This window comes from Ranitomeya variabilis, chromosome 3 (assembly GCF_051348905.1).
Source record: "Ranitomeya variabilis isolate aRanVar5 chromosome 3, aRanVar5.hap1, whole genome shotgun sequence".
Taxonomy (NCBI): domain Eukaryota; kingdom Metazoa; phylum Chordata; class Amphibia; order Anura; family Dendrobatidae; genus Ranitomeya; species Ranitomeya variabilis.
Window position 1 is genome coordinate 278,530,753 of NC_135234.1, and position 23,079 is coordinate 278,553,831.

At 41.6% G+C, this 23,079-nt stretch overlaps 1 protein-coding gene and 1 long non-coding RNA gene across 3 annotated transcripts in view; one reads left to right on the forward strand and one right to left on the reverse strand.

Annotated features, from left to right (window-relative positions):
- Positions 1-8,746: 8,746 nt before the first annotated feature.
- BAK1 (BCL2 antagonist/killer 1) overlaps positions 8,747-23,079 on the reverse strand; it is a 336,138-nt gene continuing 321,805 nt past the window's right edge. The window contains exons 5-7 of one of the 2 annotated variants that reach the window (XM_077295504.1): positions 13,215-13,274; positions 12,464-12,644; positions 8,747-9,161 (exon numbers count right to left, since the gene is read on the reverse strand). In XM_077295504.1, the coding sequence (XP_077151619.1) occupies positions 9,051-9,161; positions 12,464-12,644; positions 13,215-13,274 (352 nt within the window). In that variant the 3' untranslated portion in view covers positions 8,747-9,050. The remainder of the gene's footprint in view (positions 9,162-12,463; positions 12,645-13,214; positions 13,275-23,079) is intronic. The other variant, XM_077295505.1, reaches the window with a different exon arrangement.
- Positions 13,929-23,079, forward strand: part of LOC143815847 (uncharacterized) — a 155,208-nt gene continuing 146,057 nt past the window's right edge. The window contains exon 1 of the long non-coding RNA XR_013223816.1: positions 13,929-14,349. This is a non-coding gene — a long non-coding RNA (uncharacterized LOC143815847). The remainder of the gene's footprint in view (positions 14,350-23,079) is intronic.

Genomic DNA, 23,079 nt, shown 5'->3' on the forward strand with positions numbered 1-23,079 from the left:
GGTGACGTCACCGCTGTGCTGTGGTTTCACTTTCACTTTGCGGCGCTCAGTCAGTGTGGGAAGCGGACGCCGGGGGACGCATGTGAGTATGTACTGTTTGTTTTTTTTACATTTTACGCTGGTAACCAGGGTAAACATCGGGTTACTAAGCGCGGCCCTGCGCTTAGTAACCCGATGTTTACCCTGGTTACCAGTGTAAAATATCGCTGGTATCGTTGCTTTTGCTGTCAAACACAACGATACACGGCGATCGGACGACCAAATAAAGTTCTGAACTTTATTCAGCGACCAGCGACATCACAGCAGGATCCTGATCGCTGCTGCGTGTCAAACTAAACGATATCGCTAGCCAGGACGCTGCAACGTCACGGATCACTAGCGATATCGTTTAGTGTGACGGTACCTTTAGGTGTTTTGTGTCTGACAATCAGGAGGATTGGGTTACCTACTTACAGTTAACTGAATTTGCAGTAAATAAACATAGTCATGAATCTACTGGTAAGTCCCCATTTTTCAGGGCGTATGGGTTTTATCCTCAGTTCAGCTCATTTAATAAAATGGCATGGGGTTACAAATAATTTGAGGAAGAAGTGATCCAAATATAAGCGTGTGGCTGATCGGAGACGTTTGGTGGGTCCGGACCTGTGTGTTGATGACTTGATGTGTTTGTCTGCTAGGAACATTAAGTTGAAGGTTCCATCTTGGAAACTGGGTTCCAGTTGGAAATTCTGGGAGTATGATCTCTCAACTGAGCTCGGTTAGCCACCCCTTACACTTATAATCTGGGTCCTGATCCAAAGCCATGTCAGAGATAGCTTTTGCTGCATAGCTTGGATGACAGGTGTTTATACGAGAATGAATTATATGTGATTATTGTGTGGTTTGTAAGTATGATAATTCCCTTCCCTCCTCTTACTTTGGTTATTCCCCCGTCCTCCACTCCCGGTGTATTCCTCTGTTATATGTGAGTGAATATTTGTATACTTGGTATTTTCAGTTTACCCTTGTTTGTGTTGCCTTGTTCGTCAGGTTGGTGTACTGCGGTACAAAGTAGCATCCCTCTTCCCTGGGTGGGGGAAGAAAACAGACGGAGGGCTTATTCAGGAGATTAGACAAGGGTGGCGGCCCCGACATCTTCACCTCAAGCTGCCAGGCTTAAAAAGCGTGAATCTTCACGCAAGAGGGGACAGCAGGTCGTAGCTCTCCGAATGGGGAACTGGATCCTCCAGGGCCATGTGGTGCAACATTGGGAACTTCTTTTAGGCCAGAACGGGGCCACCAGTATAAGCATTGCTTGATCTTTCTTAGGAACATAGGAATAAGAGGAAAGGGGGAAATGCGTAAAGAACATTTGTTTCCCAACTTTGAGATAGGGCATCCACCCCTTCCGAGTTGTCTCTTGGGTCTATGGAGAAAAACCTTGCTTCTTTTGCATTCTTTTGGGTTGCAAACAAATCTATATGTGGAAACCCCCCCATCTCTTGGATTGCTGGTCGAACACTTCTGGATTCAGCTCCCATTCGGAGGACCACAGTTTTTTCCTGCTGAAAGTCTGCTACTCTGTTTTTGGAGCCCTTCAAGTGAACTGCCAAGATGGAGCAAATGTTTCTTTCTGCCCAATGAAATATTTGCTCTGCTAAGTCCTGTAGGAGTTGGCCTCTCAGAACTCCCTGGTTATGCAGAAAGGAAACAGTCGTGACGTTGTCCGAAAAAAACTTCACATGGTGATCTCTGACCATGTTTCGCTATTGTTGTCATGCCTCCCATACTGCCTTTAACTCCCTGTAATTGGATGATCTCCTTTGGTCTTCTGAGGACCATGTAGCCTGCAGCTACTGTCCTTCCACTTCTGCACCCTATTCTTTCTGCCTTGTATCGGTGGTAATACGGATGAATGGAGAAAGGATCCAGAGTTTCTTTCCTGATGTCCACCATGATAGGTAATTTCTCAGGCTGGCTGAAATCCTCATTTTCTTGTCTAGGCCAGATGGATGTCTGTTCCAGACTGACAGTATTGTTACTTGTAGCTGTCTTGAGTGGGCCTGACTCCACCATATGCTTGGAATGCATGAAATCATCAAACCTAGGACTCTCATGGCATACCTGATAGAAACTATCGTATTTCTTGTCCTTGATTTCCTCCTGCTTTATGAGTGGCAGAGAAGACATCCTGCGATGTGAATCGAGGAGGAGTCCTACGAACATTTTTTGAGTACCTGGTCGCAGGTTGTATTTTTCCCAGTTGATGCGCCATCCAAGGTCCTCTAGCATGTCTATAGTCTCAGCAAGCTGCTGACTGAGGAGGATAGTTGAGTCTGCTGCTAGGAGGATGTCATCCAGGTATGGAACTACAATAATTCCCTTCTTCCTTAGGAAAGCAGCTACATTCGTCATTACCTTTGTAAAGATACGAGGTGCTGAGGAAAGGCCGAACAATAGACATGTGAACTGGAAATGGTGGATTGATTACTCATGTTTCAGCGCAAACCTCAGAAACGGACAATGGTTGGGGTGGATTGGCACATGGTAGTATGCATCTCTCAGATCCAATGTGCACATCGTGGACACCGTCCTTATCAACTGAATGCTTGATCTTACAGTCTCCATCTTTTTTGTACCTGACCCATTGATTTAGGGGTTTTAGATTTATAATTATTATTATTATTATTATTTATTTATAAAGCACCATTAATTCCATGGTGCTGTACATGAGAAAAGGGGTTACATACAGGGTTATAGATATTGTTAACAGTAAATAAATTTACAATGACAGACTGGTACACAGGGGAGAGGACCCTGTCCTTGCGGACTTACATTCTTCGGGATAATGGGGAAAAGATAGGAGGTCGGGAGGTTCTTTTTTGCGAGATGAGTTTTTATTGGTACCATTTTCGGGCACATGACATTTTTTGATCGCCTTTTATTCCGATTTTTGGGAACAAAAACCAGCAATTCCTGAATTTCTTTTGGGGGGGAGCATTTACACCATTCCACATGTGGTAAAATAAAGCAATTTTATTCTTCGGGTCAGTACGATTACAGTGATACCTCATTTATATTTTTTTATGTTTTGGCGCTTTTACACAATAAAAACTATTTTATAGAAAAAAATTATTTTTGCATCGCTTTATTCTGAGAGCTATAACTTTTTTTTCTTCGCATGTAGCTGTATGGTGGCTTGTTTTTTGCGGGACAAGATGACGTTTTCATTGTACCATTTTTATTTACATCCGTCTTTTTTATCACGTTTTATTGCAGTTTTTGTTCGGCGGTATGATAAAGCATTGTTTTTTATCTCATTTTTTATTTATTTTTTATGGTGTTCACTCAAGGGGTTAACTAGTGGGACAGTTTTATAGAGCGGGTCATTACAGACACAGCGATACCAAATGTGTACTTTTATTCTTTTTTTTATTTATTTACATAAATAAATGGATTTATTGGAAAAAAAATGTTTTCTTTATTTGGGAATTTTTTTAAAAATATATTTTTACACATTCTATTTTTTTTTTTTTACTTTATAACATTGTCCCAAGTTGGGACATCCCTATATTATATCAGATCGCTGATCTGACACTTTGCACAGCACTGTGTCAGATCAGCAATCTCACAGGCAGTGAAGGAGGTTTGCCGGTGCCTGCTCTCAGCAGGCGTTCGCAAGCCACCTCACTGCAGGACCCGGAAGGACCCCCCGCTGCCATCTTGGATCAGGGGGTCTCCATGGAGACCATGAGAATAACGTGTACGATATTTGCCCTAAGACTTTTTTACGGAGAAAAAGGAGGAGTAGTGACCTTGATCTAGATCTGAAATGGGTACTGGATCAACTGCCACTCATTTTAAGAGGTTCCCAGCATCCCCCCAGAGTCTTTTAGAATCAGAGAGGGACTGGGGTGTGGTGGTGCAATACTGTTGAGGAGGGAGATGGGAGAAGTCTATCCTGTACCATTCCCTTATGGTTCATAGGATCCACCGATTGTTTGTAATGGTCCGCCACCTTTCCAGAAAAAACCTGTAACCTCTCTCCCAACTTTCTGGCATCAAGTTTTCCTGGGTGGGCAGTAAGAAAACTGGGTGGATCAAGCTCTTCCCCCCTTGGGGTAACTCCACCTTCCCATTTTTCCCTTCCCCCTGTAATCCTGCCTGTGGGACTGAAGAGGCCTACGAAACTTGTGGTATCTTTTTGTCTTTTCTTCTGGGAACCCTTTCTTGTCGTCAGAGACCCTCTCTAAAATGTCATCTAGCACTGGACCGAAGACATGTGTGCCTGAGAATGAGATAGAGCACAGCTTGTTTTTTTTGGATGGCTGTCCCTGACCACGTATTAAGCCAGATGGCCCTACACACCAAAATTGATAACACAGTACTCCTAGCCACAAAACTCATGGATTCAGGTGAAAATATTTAGAATTGAGAGTCCTCAGTGGTTGATACCTTTTAATGTCTAACTGAAAAGATGGTAACAAATTGCAAGCTTTCGAGACTACACAGGTCTCTTCATCAGGAAAAGACTAAAAGAAATTCTGAAGAATCAAATATTTATGCATAACATAGCACAGAAAAAAATTAAAAGCCATTAATTTAACCATTAAAAGGTATCAACCACTGAGGACTCTCAATAAAAAAAAAGCCATTAAAAGGTATCAACCACTGAGGACTCTCAATTCTAAATATTTTCTATCTACTGGCTAACACGGTACCAAGATATATATCTTTCCCGGATTCAGGTGAGGCATCCACCATAAATTGTGTCGCCATTTTCAACATGGGAAGGGGGGTCTAACATAACCTCTCTAGGAGTGTTAGATTTTAACTGGGATGTCAGCTCGTCGATCCAGATACACATGGACCTAGCCACCGAGGTGGCGGCTATATTAGCCTTAATGAAGGCCGCTGAAGATTACCAACTTTTCTTCAATAGACCCTCTGCCTTCTTGTGCATAGCATTCAGAAGCCAGGAAGAATCATCGAATGGTATGGAGGTCTTTTTGACACCTTGGCGATAGGAATGTCTACTTTTTGGATTTCTTCACAAACCTTTACTTCCTCCAGATCAAAGGGGAGACGGGCTTTAAAAATTCTGGAATGACTATGTTTGTTGACCAGGAACACCCTGTGTTCTCAGTCCTCCAAACATCTCATCCTGTATCGTGTATGGCATTTGAGCCTCCACAACCTTCATGGTAGCCCTTACAGCTCTTAACAGATTGTCCGCATTCTCGGATGAGAGAAAATATTTTTTCCTTTTCACTGAGGACATCTGGGAAATACTTTCCTCCTCTCCCTCAATGTCTATCTGTGAATAAGAAGAGTATAGGTATGCCTCTTCTGAAGATTCTTCCATCTGCCTCTCTTATGACGGGAGGTGCTCTGAGCTGACTGTGATGGTACAAGATTAGAGACAGTGCTCTGGACCTCTTCCCTAATCATAGCTTGCATATCCATTAAAAAAAAGATGCTTGTTCATCCTTAAGGAACACTTGTCCAGGTGGCCTTCATATTACCCCCATAGCATTTTCTTGCATTCCTGGGTGGAACCCATGCTGCGCTGTCCCAATTGGAAATTTCCCTCTAAACCAGGAAGTGCACTCCATCCTGGAATGCACACTCATCATCAGAAGGCTTCCCGGGAAGGAAATGCGTTCCATGCTGGTACATGTCAGTATGCGCAACCCGGAAGTCTGGCGGCAGCACTCTGTAGAGGAAAGGGCCAAGTTGGGAGCTTTGTCCTGCTCCACTGACAGCCTGAGGGACCCCTACCCAGTGAGTTATTATCCTGGAGCCTTTTGACAGCGGGAAGGGAAGAGATCCAGTCCCCTCCGATCCCACTGAGCTCCAAGGTAAGTTCTTTGCGCTCCTATTTCCTCAGTGTTCTGCCCTTCTAGGGACAGGAAAAACACTGAGGGTGAGGTGTGTGTGTAGGGGGCTTTTAACCTCTCATGTGTTTCCTGTCCCTAGAGGATGAGTAGAACTACCTCCAGTCGTGCTGTAATAAGGGACATCCTGGGGAAGAAAGCATAAACTGGGAGTATGGTGTTAGGTGGTGTGGTTAACAGTAAAAAGGAAATGCTCAATGAAAAAGGAATAGAGACCCGAGAAAGAATTTATTTAAGGTTATGTCAGCACAAAAGGACTAATGAAACAAAAGCATAGGCCTCCCCACCTTCTTGATTTGCATCTATCTGCACCCTCTCTTCGATGATAAACAGCTCTGGCTTTGCATGCGTCAGACAAGAGCAATAGGAGAGAAGGTGGATTGAACTGTTTACCCACACCAAGGTTGCACAAAGTAGCTGTGCTTTGTTTGAATAGTCAGATGGTGGTAACAAGCGCCCTTTAACCTCTTTCCGTCATCGAGCATAATAGTACACAGATGTCGGACTCATTCCCTTTAATGTGGGCTCCGGCAGTGAGCCCACATCTTTCCCGGCACATACCAGTTGTTTTGAACAGCTGACATGTGCCCAGAATAGTCGTGGGTGGAATCATAATCCACCCGCGGCTATTAACCCGTTAAATGCCACTGTCAAATGCTGACAGCGGCATTTAACAAATGCTTCCGACAATCGCACCGGAAATACGCACACCGGTGACCCCATCACGTGATCATGTGTCACCGGTGTGTTGGCATGACAAACAGAGGTCTCCTGGAGGCCTCTATGGTTGTCAGTGCCATGTTGATGTGAGCGCCACCCAATGGTTGGCACTCATAGTGAGTAAATCTGCTATATAGAGGCAATCTGATCATCGCCTCTATGTAGCAGGGGCGATCGGGTTGTGGCAGCTTCTAGTCTCCCATGGAGACTATTGAAGCATGCCAAAAGTAAAATGAAAATGTTGTTAAAAATATAAAAAAACATAAAAGTTCAAACCACCCCCCTTTTACCTCATTCAAAATAAAACAAAAAAATAAGATCAAACATAAACATATTTGGTATCACTGCATTCAGAATCGTCCGATCTATCAATAAAAAAAGGATTAACCTGATCGCTAAACAGCATAGCGAGTAAAAAAGGCAAAACTCCAGAATTACCTTTTTTTGGTCGCCGCAATATAGCATTAAAATGCAATAACAGGCGATCAAATGATCGTATCTGCACCAAAATGGTGTCATTAAAAACGTCAGGTTGGTAGGTAAAAATTAAGCCCTCACCCGACCCCAGATCATGAAAAATGGAGACGCTACGGGTATTGGAAAATACTGCAATTTATTTAATTATTTTTTTAAAACAAAGTTAGGAATTTTTTTTCACCGCTTAGATAAAAAAGAACCTAGACAGGTTTGGTGTCTATGAACTCTTCATTACCTGGAGAATCATAATGGCAGGTCAGTTTTAGCATTTAGTGAACCTAGTAAAAAAGCCCAAAATAAAACAAGTGTGGCATTGCACTTTTTTTTGCAATTTCACCGCACTTGGAATATTTTTCCCATTTTCAAGTACACGACATGGTAAAACCAATGGTGTGGTTCAAAAGTACAACTTGTCCCGCAAAAAACAAGTCCTCACATGGCCATATTGACGTAAAAATAAAAAAGTTATGGCTCTGGGAAGGAGGGGAGTGAAAAACGAAAACGCAAAACGGCAACAAGCTCTGAGAGTTAAGGGGTTAAATAGTTTCATGTTTACTCAGTTTTGTTAGTTTAAGAATAAGGTCTCATTTAAATTTTTTTAAATCACACATATTAAGCTTGTTGAATGGATAGTAACTGAAAAGTATTTTGTTCCACTGTGTTTACAGTTATGTTCAGTACAATGTCACCTGTTGAATTTGGCATATGCTTGTATATTTAAAGAAACACTTCCAAAAAAAATGTAATCCCCAAAACTTTGCTATATATGTCTGTAATGCATGTGGTTTCCAGCACCATTCTGGTCCTCTTCTGAGTCATGTGACCACTCCTCTACACATGGACTGCAGTGTGGCGCGGTGCTATTTCCGCTAATGAATTACTATAGTGCTCATGACGAAGCTTCACAGACTTACATTTACATTTTCTTCTGACTTGAACGCTCCGCCCTTCACCATGCTGTGATTTTAATTACATCCAAACACAGTTGGTTCCGACCTTCCTATAAATGCAGGCTTTACCATGTTATTAGCCATAGGTAAGTGTTCTCACTAGGCAGTCAGGTTAGTTACCCATCTGATCCATGAGATTAGCTTGACATTTGGTGGATGGGCCCACTTTTTTTGCCAAATTTTGTGCTAAACATCTCATGTGTTTTTTCATAGATTTCACGAGCCATTATGCTATTCACATTTCATGTATCACACATTCCCTTGCAATTGAGTGCAGCCATTCATCTATTTGCTCTGTTACATTGTGAGTGTGACTTCCAAGCCACACAAAAATCCCTCTGTGATTTAGCTAATTTGATTTAAAGTGACCAATAAGAGGACCAGAGTGACTGCGACATGAAGGGAAAATGGTGAGTGGTAAGTATTTTAAATACAACTACAACTTCTTGTTAAGTGCCTAAAAGGGACACGTAATATGCAAATTGCCTCCTCTGAGAAAAAGAGGACTTAAACTCTATAGCGCCACCTGTTGGAAGTAGTAAAAGGGACACAGTGCTTTACACAAATTAGGGCTGAGGTTCACAATAGAGAGGCGCTAAGCCTGTGGTCAGTCCTTGTTGATCTGAACTATGTAGAACTATATATGAACTATAAGACCTTGCAGTCTTTCACATCCAAAATTCTTTCATTGTTTTCAAAGAGAATAACAGGGAAAAGCGGGAGTTTTGTAGAAAGGCATTTATTAAAACATGAATATATTCAAGATACACCATAACAATTTACCCTTTATTCCCTGAGCAGGTAACAAAGTTGGAAATTAGCTCCTAATTGTTGGTCTAAGTAAAGAGATGGTGTTTAAAATAAAAGTGCCAACATAATGTAGCACATGTATAAAATCTAGAAAGTCTTTACAATTTAACCCATAGATCAATAGCTTTTTACAAACTAAGAGTCCTCTTGGCTGCAGCAAAATAATTTGTGATATGCACCTGAATGATAAAGAAACATACACAAATGTGTCCATTCCTCAGCCGTCAAGTGACGATAAACGGCGCATCACAAATTGCAGTATCAGAACGACACCCAATGCCATGAGTACATATTTGATGCTGTCATTTGTTAGTTTAAGGACAGCCTCCTGTTTAAAATAAAAACAGAATATAGGAACAAGGTTAGATATCAGTTCTTAGTAATATGTGTGAATTGAATAAAAAAATATACATTATTCAAATTTGATTAAATATTATAATAATTCAAATACACTACAATATCATGAAAAGTAAATTCTAGCTGTGAGGCACTCTGAGCACAAAATTTTGGGGGAGAAAGATGGTGGGTAAACAAAAAAGGCTCTTTAAAGAGCATAACTCTCTTATAGGCGTTTTCAGCAGCTTACAGCTTTGCAGTGTCCTTATGTCCTAGTTTCTGGGGGATAGGCACTTGTCCTTGAGTAACATTTCTGTTTAGTGGCATAGCAATACTTGTGTTTGGCGGGCTTTACAGTAGAATGATAAAGCTCAGCACATTACATGGCTGTCTGGTCAATTGGCTCACTTATACACAGAAGCATTCGTTCAGCTTAGCCAAGAGTTCCTGTGTCCTTCATGATGGAGCAGTCACCAGACATGTCTAGTGGTAGCCCATCTCTGGAAGATCAAACTTATCCACAATCTGAAATCGGACATGATTGATCATCTTCCCCGACAGTTGTCATGGGCACCCATACATATTAGAGTGTCAGCCAAACCCATAGATTAGTATATGTGTATGTGGACCTTATCACATTTAGTTATCAGTGAATTTTTTGGGGAATTTTACACTGTAATTACTATAATTGCATATAGAGTTAACAGAGCTTTTGAATAAGTACATGGACTCTGGAAAGTAAGATCTATGATTAGGAGAATTGCTCTGGAAGCAGGTACAGTTGGAGCCTGGGGGTTCGTGTTTTTGCAAGACTGATAACAGCGCAGGAGCAGAGAGGGAGACAAATGGAGGTGAACAGCTGTTTTATAGAAATCAATAGGATGGACACAGTTGGCTGGTATTTTAGGTGCCAACTCCTCAACCTGGAATGAAAAAACAAAGAATACTCAGAAAGGCTCTTGTGGCCGATCTCCTTGGCAGTAGGCTGAACACTATGTAAGATAGAAGCTCTCTTATCAAGAAAATGAGAGCAGAAAGAAAAAGCAAAAATACAGTGGGTACGGAAAGTATTTTTTTTTTTTAAATTTGCAAAAATGTCTGCATTTCTGTTTTTTCCCAGTCAAGATGGGGTGCAGAGTGTACATTAATGAGAAAAAAATGTAAACTTTTTTTAGTTTACCAAATGGCTGCAATGAAACAAAGAGTGGAAAATTTAAAGGAGTCTGAATACGTTCCGTACCCACTGTATTATTGTTTTTTGTTTTGTTTTTTTTACCATTGGCCATGCACGAGCTGCAGTAATACTCCATTACTGTATATATATATATATATATATATATATATATATATATATATATATATACATACTAGATGTCTCCAGCCAGCTAACGCTCGGCATGCTCATTGCTATCTTATTAATGCTGCTGGTGATTAAACTAAAGAAAATAATGACAACATTCAATAGCACTTACGCAGGTGGTAAGTTAACTTAAAATGAAGTTAATAACAATAGTGTGGTGATGTGTTGGGGGCGGGATTATGAGTGGTGATGGGGTGGGGGGGCGGAATTATGTGTGGTGATGTGTTGGGGGGCGGGATTACGTGTGGTGATGTGTTGGGGGCGCAGGATTACGTGTGGTGATGTGGTGGGGGGGCAGGATTATGTGTGGTGATGTGGTGGGCGGGCGGGATTATGTGTGGTGATGTGGTGGGCGGGTGGGATTATGTGTGGTGATGTGGTGGGGGGCGGGATTATGTGTGGTAAGGTGGTGGGGGGCAGGATTATGTGTGGTAATGTGGTGGGGGCCTGGATTATCTGTGTGATGTGGGCGGGATTATGTGTGGTAATGTGGTGGGGGGCTGGATTATCTGTAGTAATGTGGTGGGGGGGCTGGATTATGTGTGGTGATGTGGCGGGGGGCAGGATTATGTGTGGTAATGTGGTGGGGGGTGGGATTATCTGTGGTAATGTGGTGGGGCGGGATTATGTGGGTTAATGTGGTGGGGGGCGGGATTATCTGTAGTAATGTGGTGGGGGGCGGGATTATGTGTGGTAATGTGGTGGGGGGGCGGGATTATGTGTGGTAATGTGGTGGGGGTGGGATTATCTGTGGTAATGTGGTGGAGGGGTGGGATTATGTGTGGTAATGGGGTGGGGGTGGGATTATGTGTGGTAATGGGGTGGGGGGCGGGATTATGTGTGGTGATGTGTTGGGGGGCGGCATTATGTGTGGTGATGTGGTGGGAGGGTGGGATAATGTGTGGTGATGTGTTGGGGGCGCGGGATTATGTGTGGTGATGGGGTGGGGGGCGGGATTACGTGTGGTGATGTGTTGGGGGGTGGGATTACATGTGGTGATGTGTTGGGGGCACGGGATTATGTGTGGTTATATATATAAGATGGATTTTTCAGTTGTAGAAATTTCTGCATCACATCATCAAGCATTTTGAAGGAGATATAATTTAATTGAATGAGTCTTTTAAACACAAATAATTGTGGAAACTGAATAGCTAAATAGATTTTACACCCCTACACCCCAAAATTCGCCTATAAGCTGCGGCCACCGGCATCAGGGACTTATCTACAGCATTCCGTAATGCTCATCATGGTATTTCAACTGATTAATGGGATATTCATATTGCAGAAATGTAAACAATATCCAAGACATCTGCCATAGATGCTTTTCCAATACAAGTAGCTCTTTTGGGAATTGCAAATATCTTGAGAATCAAGCTGAATGCCGAGCCACCAGGAATACAGAGACAGCCACAAATGCACGGCTCCCCATGCTCACTTTAATGGGTACAAGGAATATGGCCGAGCATGCTTGCTAGACAATTTTTCCAAAGTCCCATAGATGTATGGTCACATCTCCTTTCCTGGAAACGTGACCCTGGGCTCGGTTTTCAAGATAGCTTGAAGCAATAGTCCACTACTAAATTTTATTCTACAAAAGGGCCCCTACAGAAGGGCCCCTAGTGCTAAATGAAAAGTCGTGAGAATTATGGGCATAGCTCAGTTAATTTTTAACTTTCAGACATCCAGTAATGAAATTTTGATATAATTGCAAGTATATTGATACCAGATGAGGCTATGCGATTGTTCTCATGTACAAATTAAGACAGCACATAAAGTTAAAAAATTGCTTCAATAATATCTTTTAGATTTTTTTAAAAAAGCATGGAAATAAGAAGCAGATTATACTTTACTTCTACTTTTGAACAAACAGCTAGTATATATATAGCATTGATTATTGCATATTTCAGGTCTCGGAAAAAAAAATGTCAGCTTACCCAACCACCTTGCCTTGCTATCCACTGTGCAATTTGACTTTCCACTAAATATCTAGCAAGACATTGAGCAATTTTTCTTAAAAATCTATGCTGTCCTTTTTTCCAAATGTAGACAGCCATGCGATAACCAAAACCAAGCAGGGTTAAAATTCGTCCCCAGTTCACGTCTGTTTCAAAAACACTGCAAAAGAAGTTTGTAATCATTAAATTACATTATGGGTTATTTTAGGGGGTAAAAAAGCATATGAGATATTCAAAACAATTAAAAATGTGGTGAAGAGCAAATAAAGTAATAAATCCATATAATACTAATAATTATAAAAAAAAAAATGTTTAAAAGGAGTCTAAGTTTGACCGCCCCTCATATATACAGTATGTGTATGTAGCCAATTAGGAGATGAATTCACAAGTTCCTTTATATCGTCAATCCATTGCCTGAATCTTTAGTAATCCCCATTTTTAACAGCTTTTAAATGAGGTGTTAAGTGATGGAGAATTAATATTATTATTATTTATTATTATAGCGCCTTTTATTCCATGGCGCTTTACATGGAGAATGCACTTTCCAATGAGTTCCTCTTTCACTGTACATATACTATAAGACTATAAGTAGTTTATTTCTGAGGGGAAACAGACTTACAGATTATTTCTTGAAATAATGGCCATAAGCCAAAACTCACTACTGTAACGTATGGTAAGTAAACTGACTTTATATAATTTGTTAAGCCCTTTGGTATGCAGGCACTATTTCCTTTTTTTGCGCCTCACTAATGATGGGCTGTTACGTTCAGGTCTTTCGGGTTTGGCTGAACTTTAAAAAAAAACAAGAAAAGTTTGGTTAGTTGGTACCAGAACAGTAGCCAAACTCAGAGTCCATTCAAGTGAATGGGGGCCCAGAACATACGGCATTTCCCATACTGTCATCTGTGTGACAGCACCAGAAACACCGACTCTGATCAGTGGTAACCTTATGTGTTACTGTTAGCTTCAGCACTGTGGTTCCCACGCTATCACACAGATGACAGAGTGAGCCAGCAGCTGTGACAGAGAAATGGTTACCGCCAGTCAGGCGCTGACTGATGAGAGTACTACTCATCAGCTCAGCGTACGCCTTGTCTCGCTGACAGCAAGAGCAGGCATACGCAAATGAGAGTATTCATCAGCTGACGCCTGTGCAATAAATAAAAAAAATGGCATAGGCTCCCCTGTATTCTTGATGACTAGAGCAGATAAAGCAGACAACTGGGGGCTGATATTCTCAGACTGGGAATAAGCCATGGATATTGGCCCTCCCAAAGCCTAAAAATAGCAGCCCTAAACAGCCCTAGAAAAAGCACATCCATTAGATGGGCCAATTCTGGCACTTTGCCTGGCTCTTCCTACTTGCCCCGATGCAGTGGCAAGTGGTGTAATCGTATTGGAGTTGATAGCAGCTTTATAATATCAGCTGACATCAAGTCCAGGGGTTAGTAATTACTAATCCAGTAAGTTTAATTTGAAAAACACTGTTTAGTATGTTAAATATTTAAAATGATTTCAAAACTCCATTTAATTAATACAAATTATAGTGCTATTGATATGGTTTCAATCAGATATATATAATTCCCCCACATGTGTTCAGGGGCCCATCCCCAGTTGCTGAATTTCTGCCATGTGTCCTACATGAAGCCCCCTCCTCCAGTTGCAAAATGCTGGTAAATCAGGTTTCATTGGGGATTGAGGGGATGTACCTTTGCGAGTGGACAATAGACTGGTGACATCATTCCCCACACGTGGGGGCTGGATACACCTCTGGCAGCTGGAGAGATATAACAGAGCACATGTGCTGGGGACCGTTCTCTTGCTTCCTGGACAATCAGTGATGAACTCCTACCATCCTATGTAATGTATGACTATTAATTATGTGTTATTTTGAGTGACTGTTTATATTTATGATCTATTATTAAGTAAATTCATATTAGTTTATTCAATTGTCATGTGAGCATTTATTCATCACAATTCTTTGAATCTTAACAAAACAAGTGGTGTCAGAAGTGGGATATGTGTCTTGAATAAAAAATGTTTGCAAAATTGAATACGTTTGTTAAGAATAGGAAAGCAATTGAGAGTGTTAGATCCTTGCCAGAATGGGTGTTGTCAGGACCGTGGACCCCAATGGCAAAGGAATGTAATAAATATATGGAGGGACAGCGTTTACCAAATCCCCAGGATGTGGCTGCAAAATCTGATCTCTCAAGGTATGATGCAAAGGAGCAAAAAACAGCAGCGGCCGTTGTTGGGTCTGTGTCCAGGCACTGCAAAGTTTGCAGGAGGAGATTCATCACTTGCGTTTAGAGCTGCATACAGCTATAGAGCAAAGGATCAGCTTGCAATCAGCTTTGAGTGATCAAGTGAAACAGCATGATAAAATGCAAAAGAGTTTTGAAGATTATGTGATACAAAATATGAATAAGAATAAGCGCAGGAGGAGACAGCAGCCAGTGTCAGATATTTGTACTGCACATGTTAGAACCATGATTGCACATGAGAAATGGTCAGATTTGCTAGAATATGATGACTTAGAAAATGAGGTAGAATTGCATGCCAGACCTATAGTTGTAACAAAGACCAGGAGAGAAGTCACTCAGCGTAGAGGAGATAGGATGGATGCAGGAGATGCAGCTGTTGGCGCAGAATCCGCCATGACAGAGGAAACTATAAATTATACAGCAGGGGAACTAACAGAATAAATCTACCAGTTACAGACAGCAAGCAGGAGAGAATTTATTAACATGGATTCTCAGGTTATGGGAGTTTGGAGCTGATACGATAATCTTGAACCATCATGAGGGCATAGGAATTGGTAGTATTTGTATTGATCCCATGGTGCATCTAAAAATGAGACGTGCAAGGGACACTGCAGAGAATTTTTCCCTATTGCATTTGGTGAGGGATTCTGTGGCACAAGTAAGTATATGATTCTCCTATTGAATCAATACCACAAACATGATGGGAGTCTCTTGTAGATGGAGATCAGGGACTGAGAGAAATTGCATGCATAGGGGGTATAGCTCGCAATCCTTTGCCAGATATGAATGATCATTTTGCTGTTGTCGAGGATTGGAAGGGGCCAGATGCTGCAGTGATGACAGCACTGATAAAAAAGTTCATAGAAGGTGCCCCAGCTGCTTACAAATCCCCATTATTCACCATGTTCAGAGCGCTTATGGGAAACTCCACTAATGTACAGTTACCGCTGCACAGCAGCCTTGCAGCGCTGGAGTCCTGGGTTCAAATCCCACCAAGGACAACATCTGCAAAGAGTTTGTATGTTATCTCCGTGTTTGCGTGGGTTTCCTCTGGGTACTCCGGTTTTCTCCCACATTCCAAAGACATACTGATAGGGAGTTTAGATTGTGAGCCCCAACGGGGACAGCGATGATAATGTGTGCAACCTGTAAAGCGCTGCGGAATATGTTAGCGCTATATAAAAATAAAGATTATTATTATTATTAGTTATATGAAAAAGTTTGGGCACCCCTATTAATCTTAAGCTTAATGTTTTATAAAAATTGGGTCTTTTTGCAACAGCTATTTCAGTTTCATATATCTAATAACTGTTGGACACAGTAATATTTCTGCATTGAAATGAGGTTTATTGTACTAACAGAAAATGTGCAATCTGCATTCAAACAAAATTTGACAGGTGAATAAGTATGGGCACCTCACCAGAAAAGTGACATTAATATTTAGTAGATCTTCCTTTTGCAAAAATAACAGCCTCTAGTCGCTTCCTGTAGCTTTTAGTGAGTTCCTGGATCCTGGATGAAGGTATTTTTGACCATTACTCTTTACAAAACAATTCCAGTTCAGTTAAGTTTGATGGTCGTCGAGCATGGACAGCCCTCTTCAAATGATCCCACAGATGTTCAATGATATTCAGGTCTGGGGACTGGGATGGCCATTCCAGAACAGTGTATTTGTTCCTCTGCATGCATGCCTGAGTAGATTTGGAGCGGTGTTTTGGATCATTGTCTTGCTGAAAGATCCATCCCCTGCGTAACTTCAACTTTGTCACTGATTCATGAACATTATTGTCAAGAATCTGCTGATACTGAAAGGAATCCATGCGTCCCTCAACTTTAACAAGATTCCCGGTGACGGCATTGGCCACCCAGCGCTAAAGCATGATGGAACCTCCACCAAATTTTACTGTGGGTAGCAAGTGTTTTTCTTGGAATGCTGTGTTTTTTTGCCGCCATGTATAACGCCTTTTTGTATGACCAAACAACTCAATCTTGGTTTCATCAGTCCACAGGACCTTCTTCCAAAAAGAAATTGGCTTCTCCAAATGTGATTTTGCATACCTCAGCCGACTCTGTTTGTGGTGTGCTTGCAGAAACTTCTTTCGCATCACTCTCCCATACAGCTTCTCCTTGTGCAAAGTGCGTTGTATAGTTGACCGATGCACAGTGACACCATCTGCAGCAAGTTGATGCTGCAGCTCTCTGGAGGTGGTCTGAGGATTGTCCTTGACTGATCTCACCATTCTTCTTCTCTGCCTTTCTGATGTTTTTCTTGGCCTGCCACTTCTGGCCTTAACAATAACTGTACCTGTGTTCTTCCATTTCCTTATTATGTTCCTCACAGTGGAAATTGACAGGTAAAATCTCTTAGACAGCTTTTTGTATCCTTCCCCTGAACAACTATGTTGAATAATCTTTGTTTACAGATCATTTGAAAGTTGTTTTGAGGAGCCCATGATGCCACTCTTCAGAGGAGATTCAAACAGGAGAACAACTTGCAAGTGGCCACTTTAAGTAGCTTTTCTCATAATTGCATACACCTGGCTATGAAGTTCAAAGCTCAATGAGGTTACAAAACCAAAAAAAGTGCTTTAGTAAGTCAGTAAAAAGTAGGTAGGAGTATTTAAAACAAGAAAATGATAAGGGTGCCCATACTTATGCACCTGTCAAATTTTGTTTGAATGCAGATAGCACATTTTCTGTTAGTACAATAAACCTCATTTCAAGGCAGAAACATTACTGTGTCCAACAGTTATTATATATATGAAACTGAAATAGCTGTTGCAAAAAAAACAGTTTTTATAAAACATTAAGCTTAAGATTAATAGGGGTGCCCAAACTTTTTCATATAACTGTACAGGTCCTTCTCAAAAAATTAGCATATAGTGTTAAATTTCATTATTTACCATAATGTAATGATTACAATTAAACTTTCATATATTATAGATTCATTATCCACCAACTGAAATTTGTCAGGTCTTTTATTGTTTTAATACTGATGATTTTGGCATACAACTCCTGATAACCCAAAAAACCTGTCTCAATAAATTAGCATATCAAGAAAAGGTTCTCTAAACGACCTATTACCCTAATCTTCTGAATCAACTAATTAACTCTAAACACATGCAAAAGATACCTGAGGCTTTTAACCCCTTCACCCCCAAGGGTGGTTTGCACGTTAATGACCGGGCCAATTTTTACAATTCTGACCACTGTCCCTTTATGAGGCTATAACTCTGGAACGCTTTGACGGATCTTGGCGATTCTGACATTGTTTTCTCGTGACATATTGTACTTCATGTTAGTGGTAAAATTTATTTGATATAACTTGCATTTATTTGTGAAAAAAATGGAAATTTGGCGAAAATTTTGAAAATTTTGCAATTTTCCAACTTTGAATTTTTATGCCCTTAAATCACAGACATATGTCACGCAAAATACTTAATAAGTAACATTTCCCACATGTCTACTTTACATCAGTACAATTTTGGAACCAAAATTTTTTTTTGTGACGGAGTTATAAGGGTTAAAATTTGACCAGCAATTTCTCATTTTTACAACACCATTTTTTTTTAGGGACCACATCTCATTTGAAGTCATTTTGAGGGGTCTATATGATAGAAAATACTCAAGTGTGACACCATTCTAAAAACTGCACCCCACAAGGTGCTCAAAACCACATTCAAGAAGTTTATTAACCCTTCAGGTGTTTCACAGGAATTTTTGGAATGTTTAAATAAAAATGAACATTTAACTTTTTTTCACACAAAATTTATTTCAGCTCCAATTTGTTTTATTTTACCAAGGGTAACAGGAGAAAATGGACCCCCAAAGTTGTTGTACAATTTGTCCTGAGTACGCTGATACCCCATATGTGGGGGTAAATCACTGTTTGGGCGTATGGCAGAGCTCGGAAGGAAAGGAGCGCCATTTGACTTTTCAATGCAAAATTGACTGGAATTGAGATGGGACGCCATGTTGCGTTTGGAGAGCCCCTGATGTGCCTAAACACTGAAACCCCCTACAAGTGACACCATTTTGGAAAGTAGACCCCCTAAGGAACTTATCTTGATGTGTGGTGAGCACTTTGACCCACCAAGTGCTTCACAGAAGTTTATAATGCAGAGCCGTAAAAATAAAAAATCATATTTTTTCACAAAAATGATCTTTTCGCCCCCAATTTTTTATTTTCCCAAGGGTAAGAGAAGAAATTGGACCCCAAAAAATGTTGTGCAATTTGTCCTGAGTACGCTGATACCCCATATGTGGGTGTAAACCATTGTTTGGGCGCATGGCAGAGCTTGGAAGAGAAGGAGCGCCATTTGACTTTTCAATGCAAAATTGACTGGAATTGAGATGGGACGCCATGTTGCGTTTGGAGAGCCCCTGATGTGCCTAAACATTGAAACTCCCTACAAGTGACACCATTTTGGAAAGTAGACCCCCTAAGGAACTTATCTAGATGTGTGGTGAGCACTTTGACCCACCAAGTGCTTCACAGAAGTTTATAATGCAGAGCCGTAAAAATAAAAAATAATATTTTTTCACAAAAATGATCTTTGCGCCCCCAATTTTTTATTTTCCCAAGGGTAAGAGAAGAAATTGGACCCCAAAAAATGTTGTGCAATTTGTCCTGAGTACGCTGATACCCCATATGTGGGTGTAAACCATTGTTTGGGCGCATGGCAGAGCTTGGAAGGGAAGGAGCGCCATTTGACTTTTCAATGCAAAATTGACTGGAATTGAGATGGGACGCCATGTTGCGTTTGGAGAGCCCCTGATGTGCCTAAACATTGAAACTCCCTACAAGTGACACCATTTTGGAAAGTAGACCCCCTAAGGAACTTATCTAGATGTGTTTTGAGAGCTTTGAACCCCCAAGTGTTTCACTACAGATTATAACGCAGAGCCGTGAAAATAATTTTTTTTTTTCTCTCAAAAATGATTTTTTAGCCCCCAGCTTTGTATTTTTACAAGGGTAACAGAATAAATTGGACCCCAAAATTTGTTTTCCAATTTGTCCTGAGTACGCTGATACCCCATATGTGGGGGGGAACCACTGTTTGGGCGCATGACAGAGCTCGGAAGGGAAGGAGCGCCATTTGGAATGCAGCCTTAAATGGATTGGTCTGCAGGCGTCACGTTGCATTTGCAGAGCCCCTGATGTACCCAAACAGTACAAACCCCCCACAAGTGACCCCATATTGGAAACTAGACCTCCCAAGGAACTTATCTAGATGTGTTGTGAGAACTTTGAACCCCCAAGTGTTTCACTACAGTTTATAACGCAGAGCCGTGAAAATAAAACATCTTTTTTTTTCCCACAAAAATGATTTTTAGCCCCCCAAATTTTTATTTTCCTAAGGATAACAAGAGAACTTGGACCCCAGAAGTTGTTGTTCAATTTGTCCCAAGTACGCTGATAACACATATGTTGGGGTAAACCCCTTTTTGGGCGCACGGGAGAGCTCGGAAGGGAAGGAGCACTGTTTTACTTTTTCAACGCAGAATTGGCTGGAATTGAGATTGGACGCCATGTCGCGCTTGGAGAGCCCCTGATGTGCCTGGACAGTGGAAACTCCCCAATTCTACCTGAAACCCTAACCCAAACACACCCCTAGCCCTAATCCCAACGGTAACCCTAACCACACCCCTAGCCCTGACACACCCATAATTCTAATCCCAACCCTAATCCAAACGTAAATGTAATCCAAACCCTAACCCTAACTTTAGCCCCAACCCTAACTTTAGCCCCAACCCTAACTTTACCTCCAACCCTAGCCCTAACCCTACCCCTAACCCTAAACGTGACTGAAATACATGGCACTGAAATACGTGGCACTGAAATACGTGGCACTGAAATACGTGGCACTGAAATACGTGATACGTGGCACTTAAATACGTGGCACTGAAACACGTGGCACTGAAATACGTGATACGTGGCACTGAAATACGTGGCACTGAAATACGTGGCACTGAAATACGTGGCACTGAAATACGTGGCACTGAAATACGTGGCACTGAAATATGTGATACGTGGCACTGAAATACGTGGCACTGAAATACGTGGCACTGAAATACGTGGCACTGAAATACGTGGCACTTAAATACGTGGCACTTAAATACGTGGCACTGAAATACGTGGCACTGAAATACGTGGCACTGAAATATGTGATACGTGGCACTGAAATACGTGGCACATAAATACGTGGCACTTAAATACGTGGCACTTAAATACGTGGCACTTAAATACGTGGCACTTAAATATGTGATACGTGGCACTTAAATACGTGGCACTGAAACACGTGGCACTGAAATACGTGATACGTGGCACTGAAATACATGGCACTGAAATACGTGGCACTATGACTGTCAGAAAATGTTCATTAAACGGTTAGGGGTGAGGTTAGGGGTAGAGTTAGGGTTAGGGTTTGGATCCCTTTATCACCTTGATGGTGGTGGGTGGCTTTTCAGTGTGTTTTCTGGTTTTTTTTCGATAAAAATGCATGCGTTTTTAACGCAAACAAACGCATGTGCTTAAAAACGCAAGAAAATACTGCAGGTTGTATTTCTGAAAATGAACGCATGCAGAAAAAAACCGCATGCGTTTGAAAACGCGACCAAACGCGTACAAAAAAAACGCATGCGTTTTCAATGTTAAATATAGGGAAAAAACGCATGCGTTTTTTTGTGCAAAAAACGCTGCAGACAAAAACGCAAGTGTGAAACCAGCGACGCTTTTTATAGCAAAAAAGTTTTTGCGTCTCCACATTTTGAGACCTATAATTTTTCCACATTTTGCTCCACAGAGTAATGTGAGGTCTTGTTTTTTGCGGGACGAGTTGACGTTTTTATTGGTAACATTTTCGGACACGTGACCATTTTTGATCGCTTTTTATTCCGATTTTTGTGAGGCAGAATGACCAAAAACCTGCTATTCATGAATTTCTTTTGGGAGAGGCGTTTATACCGTTCCGCGTTTGGTAAAATTGATAAAGCAGTTTTATTCTTCGGGTCAGTACGATTACAGCGATATCTCATTTATATCATTTTTTTATGTTTTGGCGCTTTTATACGATAAAAACTATTTTATAGAAAAAATAATTATTTTGGTATCGCTTTATTCTCAGGACTATAACTTTTTTATTTTTTTGCTGATGATGCTGTATGGCGGCTTGTTTTTTGCGGGACAAGATGACGTTTTCAGCGGTACCATGGATATTTATATCAGTCTTTTTGATCGCGTGTTATTCCACTTTTTGTTCGGCGGTATGGTAATAAAGCGTTGTTTTTTGCCTCGTTTTTTTTTTTCTTACGGTGTTTACTGAAGGGGTTAACTAGTGGGGCAGTTTTATAGGTTGGGTTGTTACGGACGCGGCGATACTAAATATGTGTACTTTTATTGTTTTTTTTTTTTTTATTTAGATAAAGAAATGTATTTATGGGAATAATATATATTTTTTTATTATTATTTATTTAGGAATTTTTTTTTTATTTTTTTTTACACATGTGGAAAAATTTTTTTTTTACTTTTTTACTTTGTCCCAGGGGGGGACATCACAGATCATTGATCTGGCAGTGTGCACAGCACTCTGCCAGATCTGCGATCTGCTGTGCAGGGCTGCAGGCTTACCAAGTGTCTGCACTGCTGAGCAGACACTCGGTAAGCCACCTCCCTCCCTGCAGGACCCGGATGCCGCGGCCATCTTGGATCCGGGACCTGCAGCCAGGAAGGAGGTAGGAGACCCTCGCAGCAACGCGATCACATCGCGTTGCTGCGGGGGTCTCAGGGAAGCCCGCAGGGAGCCCCCTCCCTGCGCGATGCTTCCCTGTACCGCCGGTACACTGCGATCATGTTTGATCGCGGTGTGCCGGGGGTTAATGTGCCGGGGGCGGTCCGTGACCGCTCCTGGCACATAGTGCCGGATGTCAGCTGCAATAGGCAGCTGACACCCGGCCGCGATCGGCCGCGCTCCCCCCGTGAGCGCGGCCGATCGCGTATGACGTACTATCCCGTCGGCGGTCATACGGGCCCACCCCACCTCGACGGGATAGTACGTCAGATGTCAGGAAGGGGTTAAAAACTCCCTGCCTGGTTCATTACTCAAAAACCCCATCATGGGTAAGACTAGTGACCTGACAGATGTCAAGAAGGCCATCATTGACACCATCAAGCAAGAGGGTAAGACCCAGAAAGAAATTTCTCAACAAATAGGCTGTTCCCAGAGTGCTGTATCAAGGCACCTCAATGGTAAGTCTGTTGGAAGGCAAAAATGTGGCAGAAAACGCTGTACAACGAGAAGAGGTGACCGGACCCTGAGGAAGATTGTG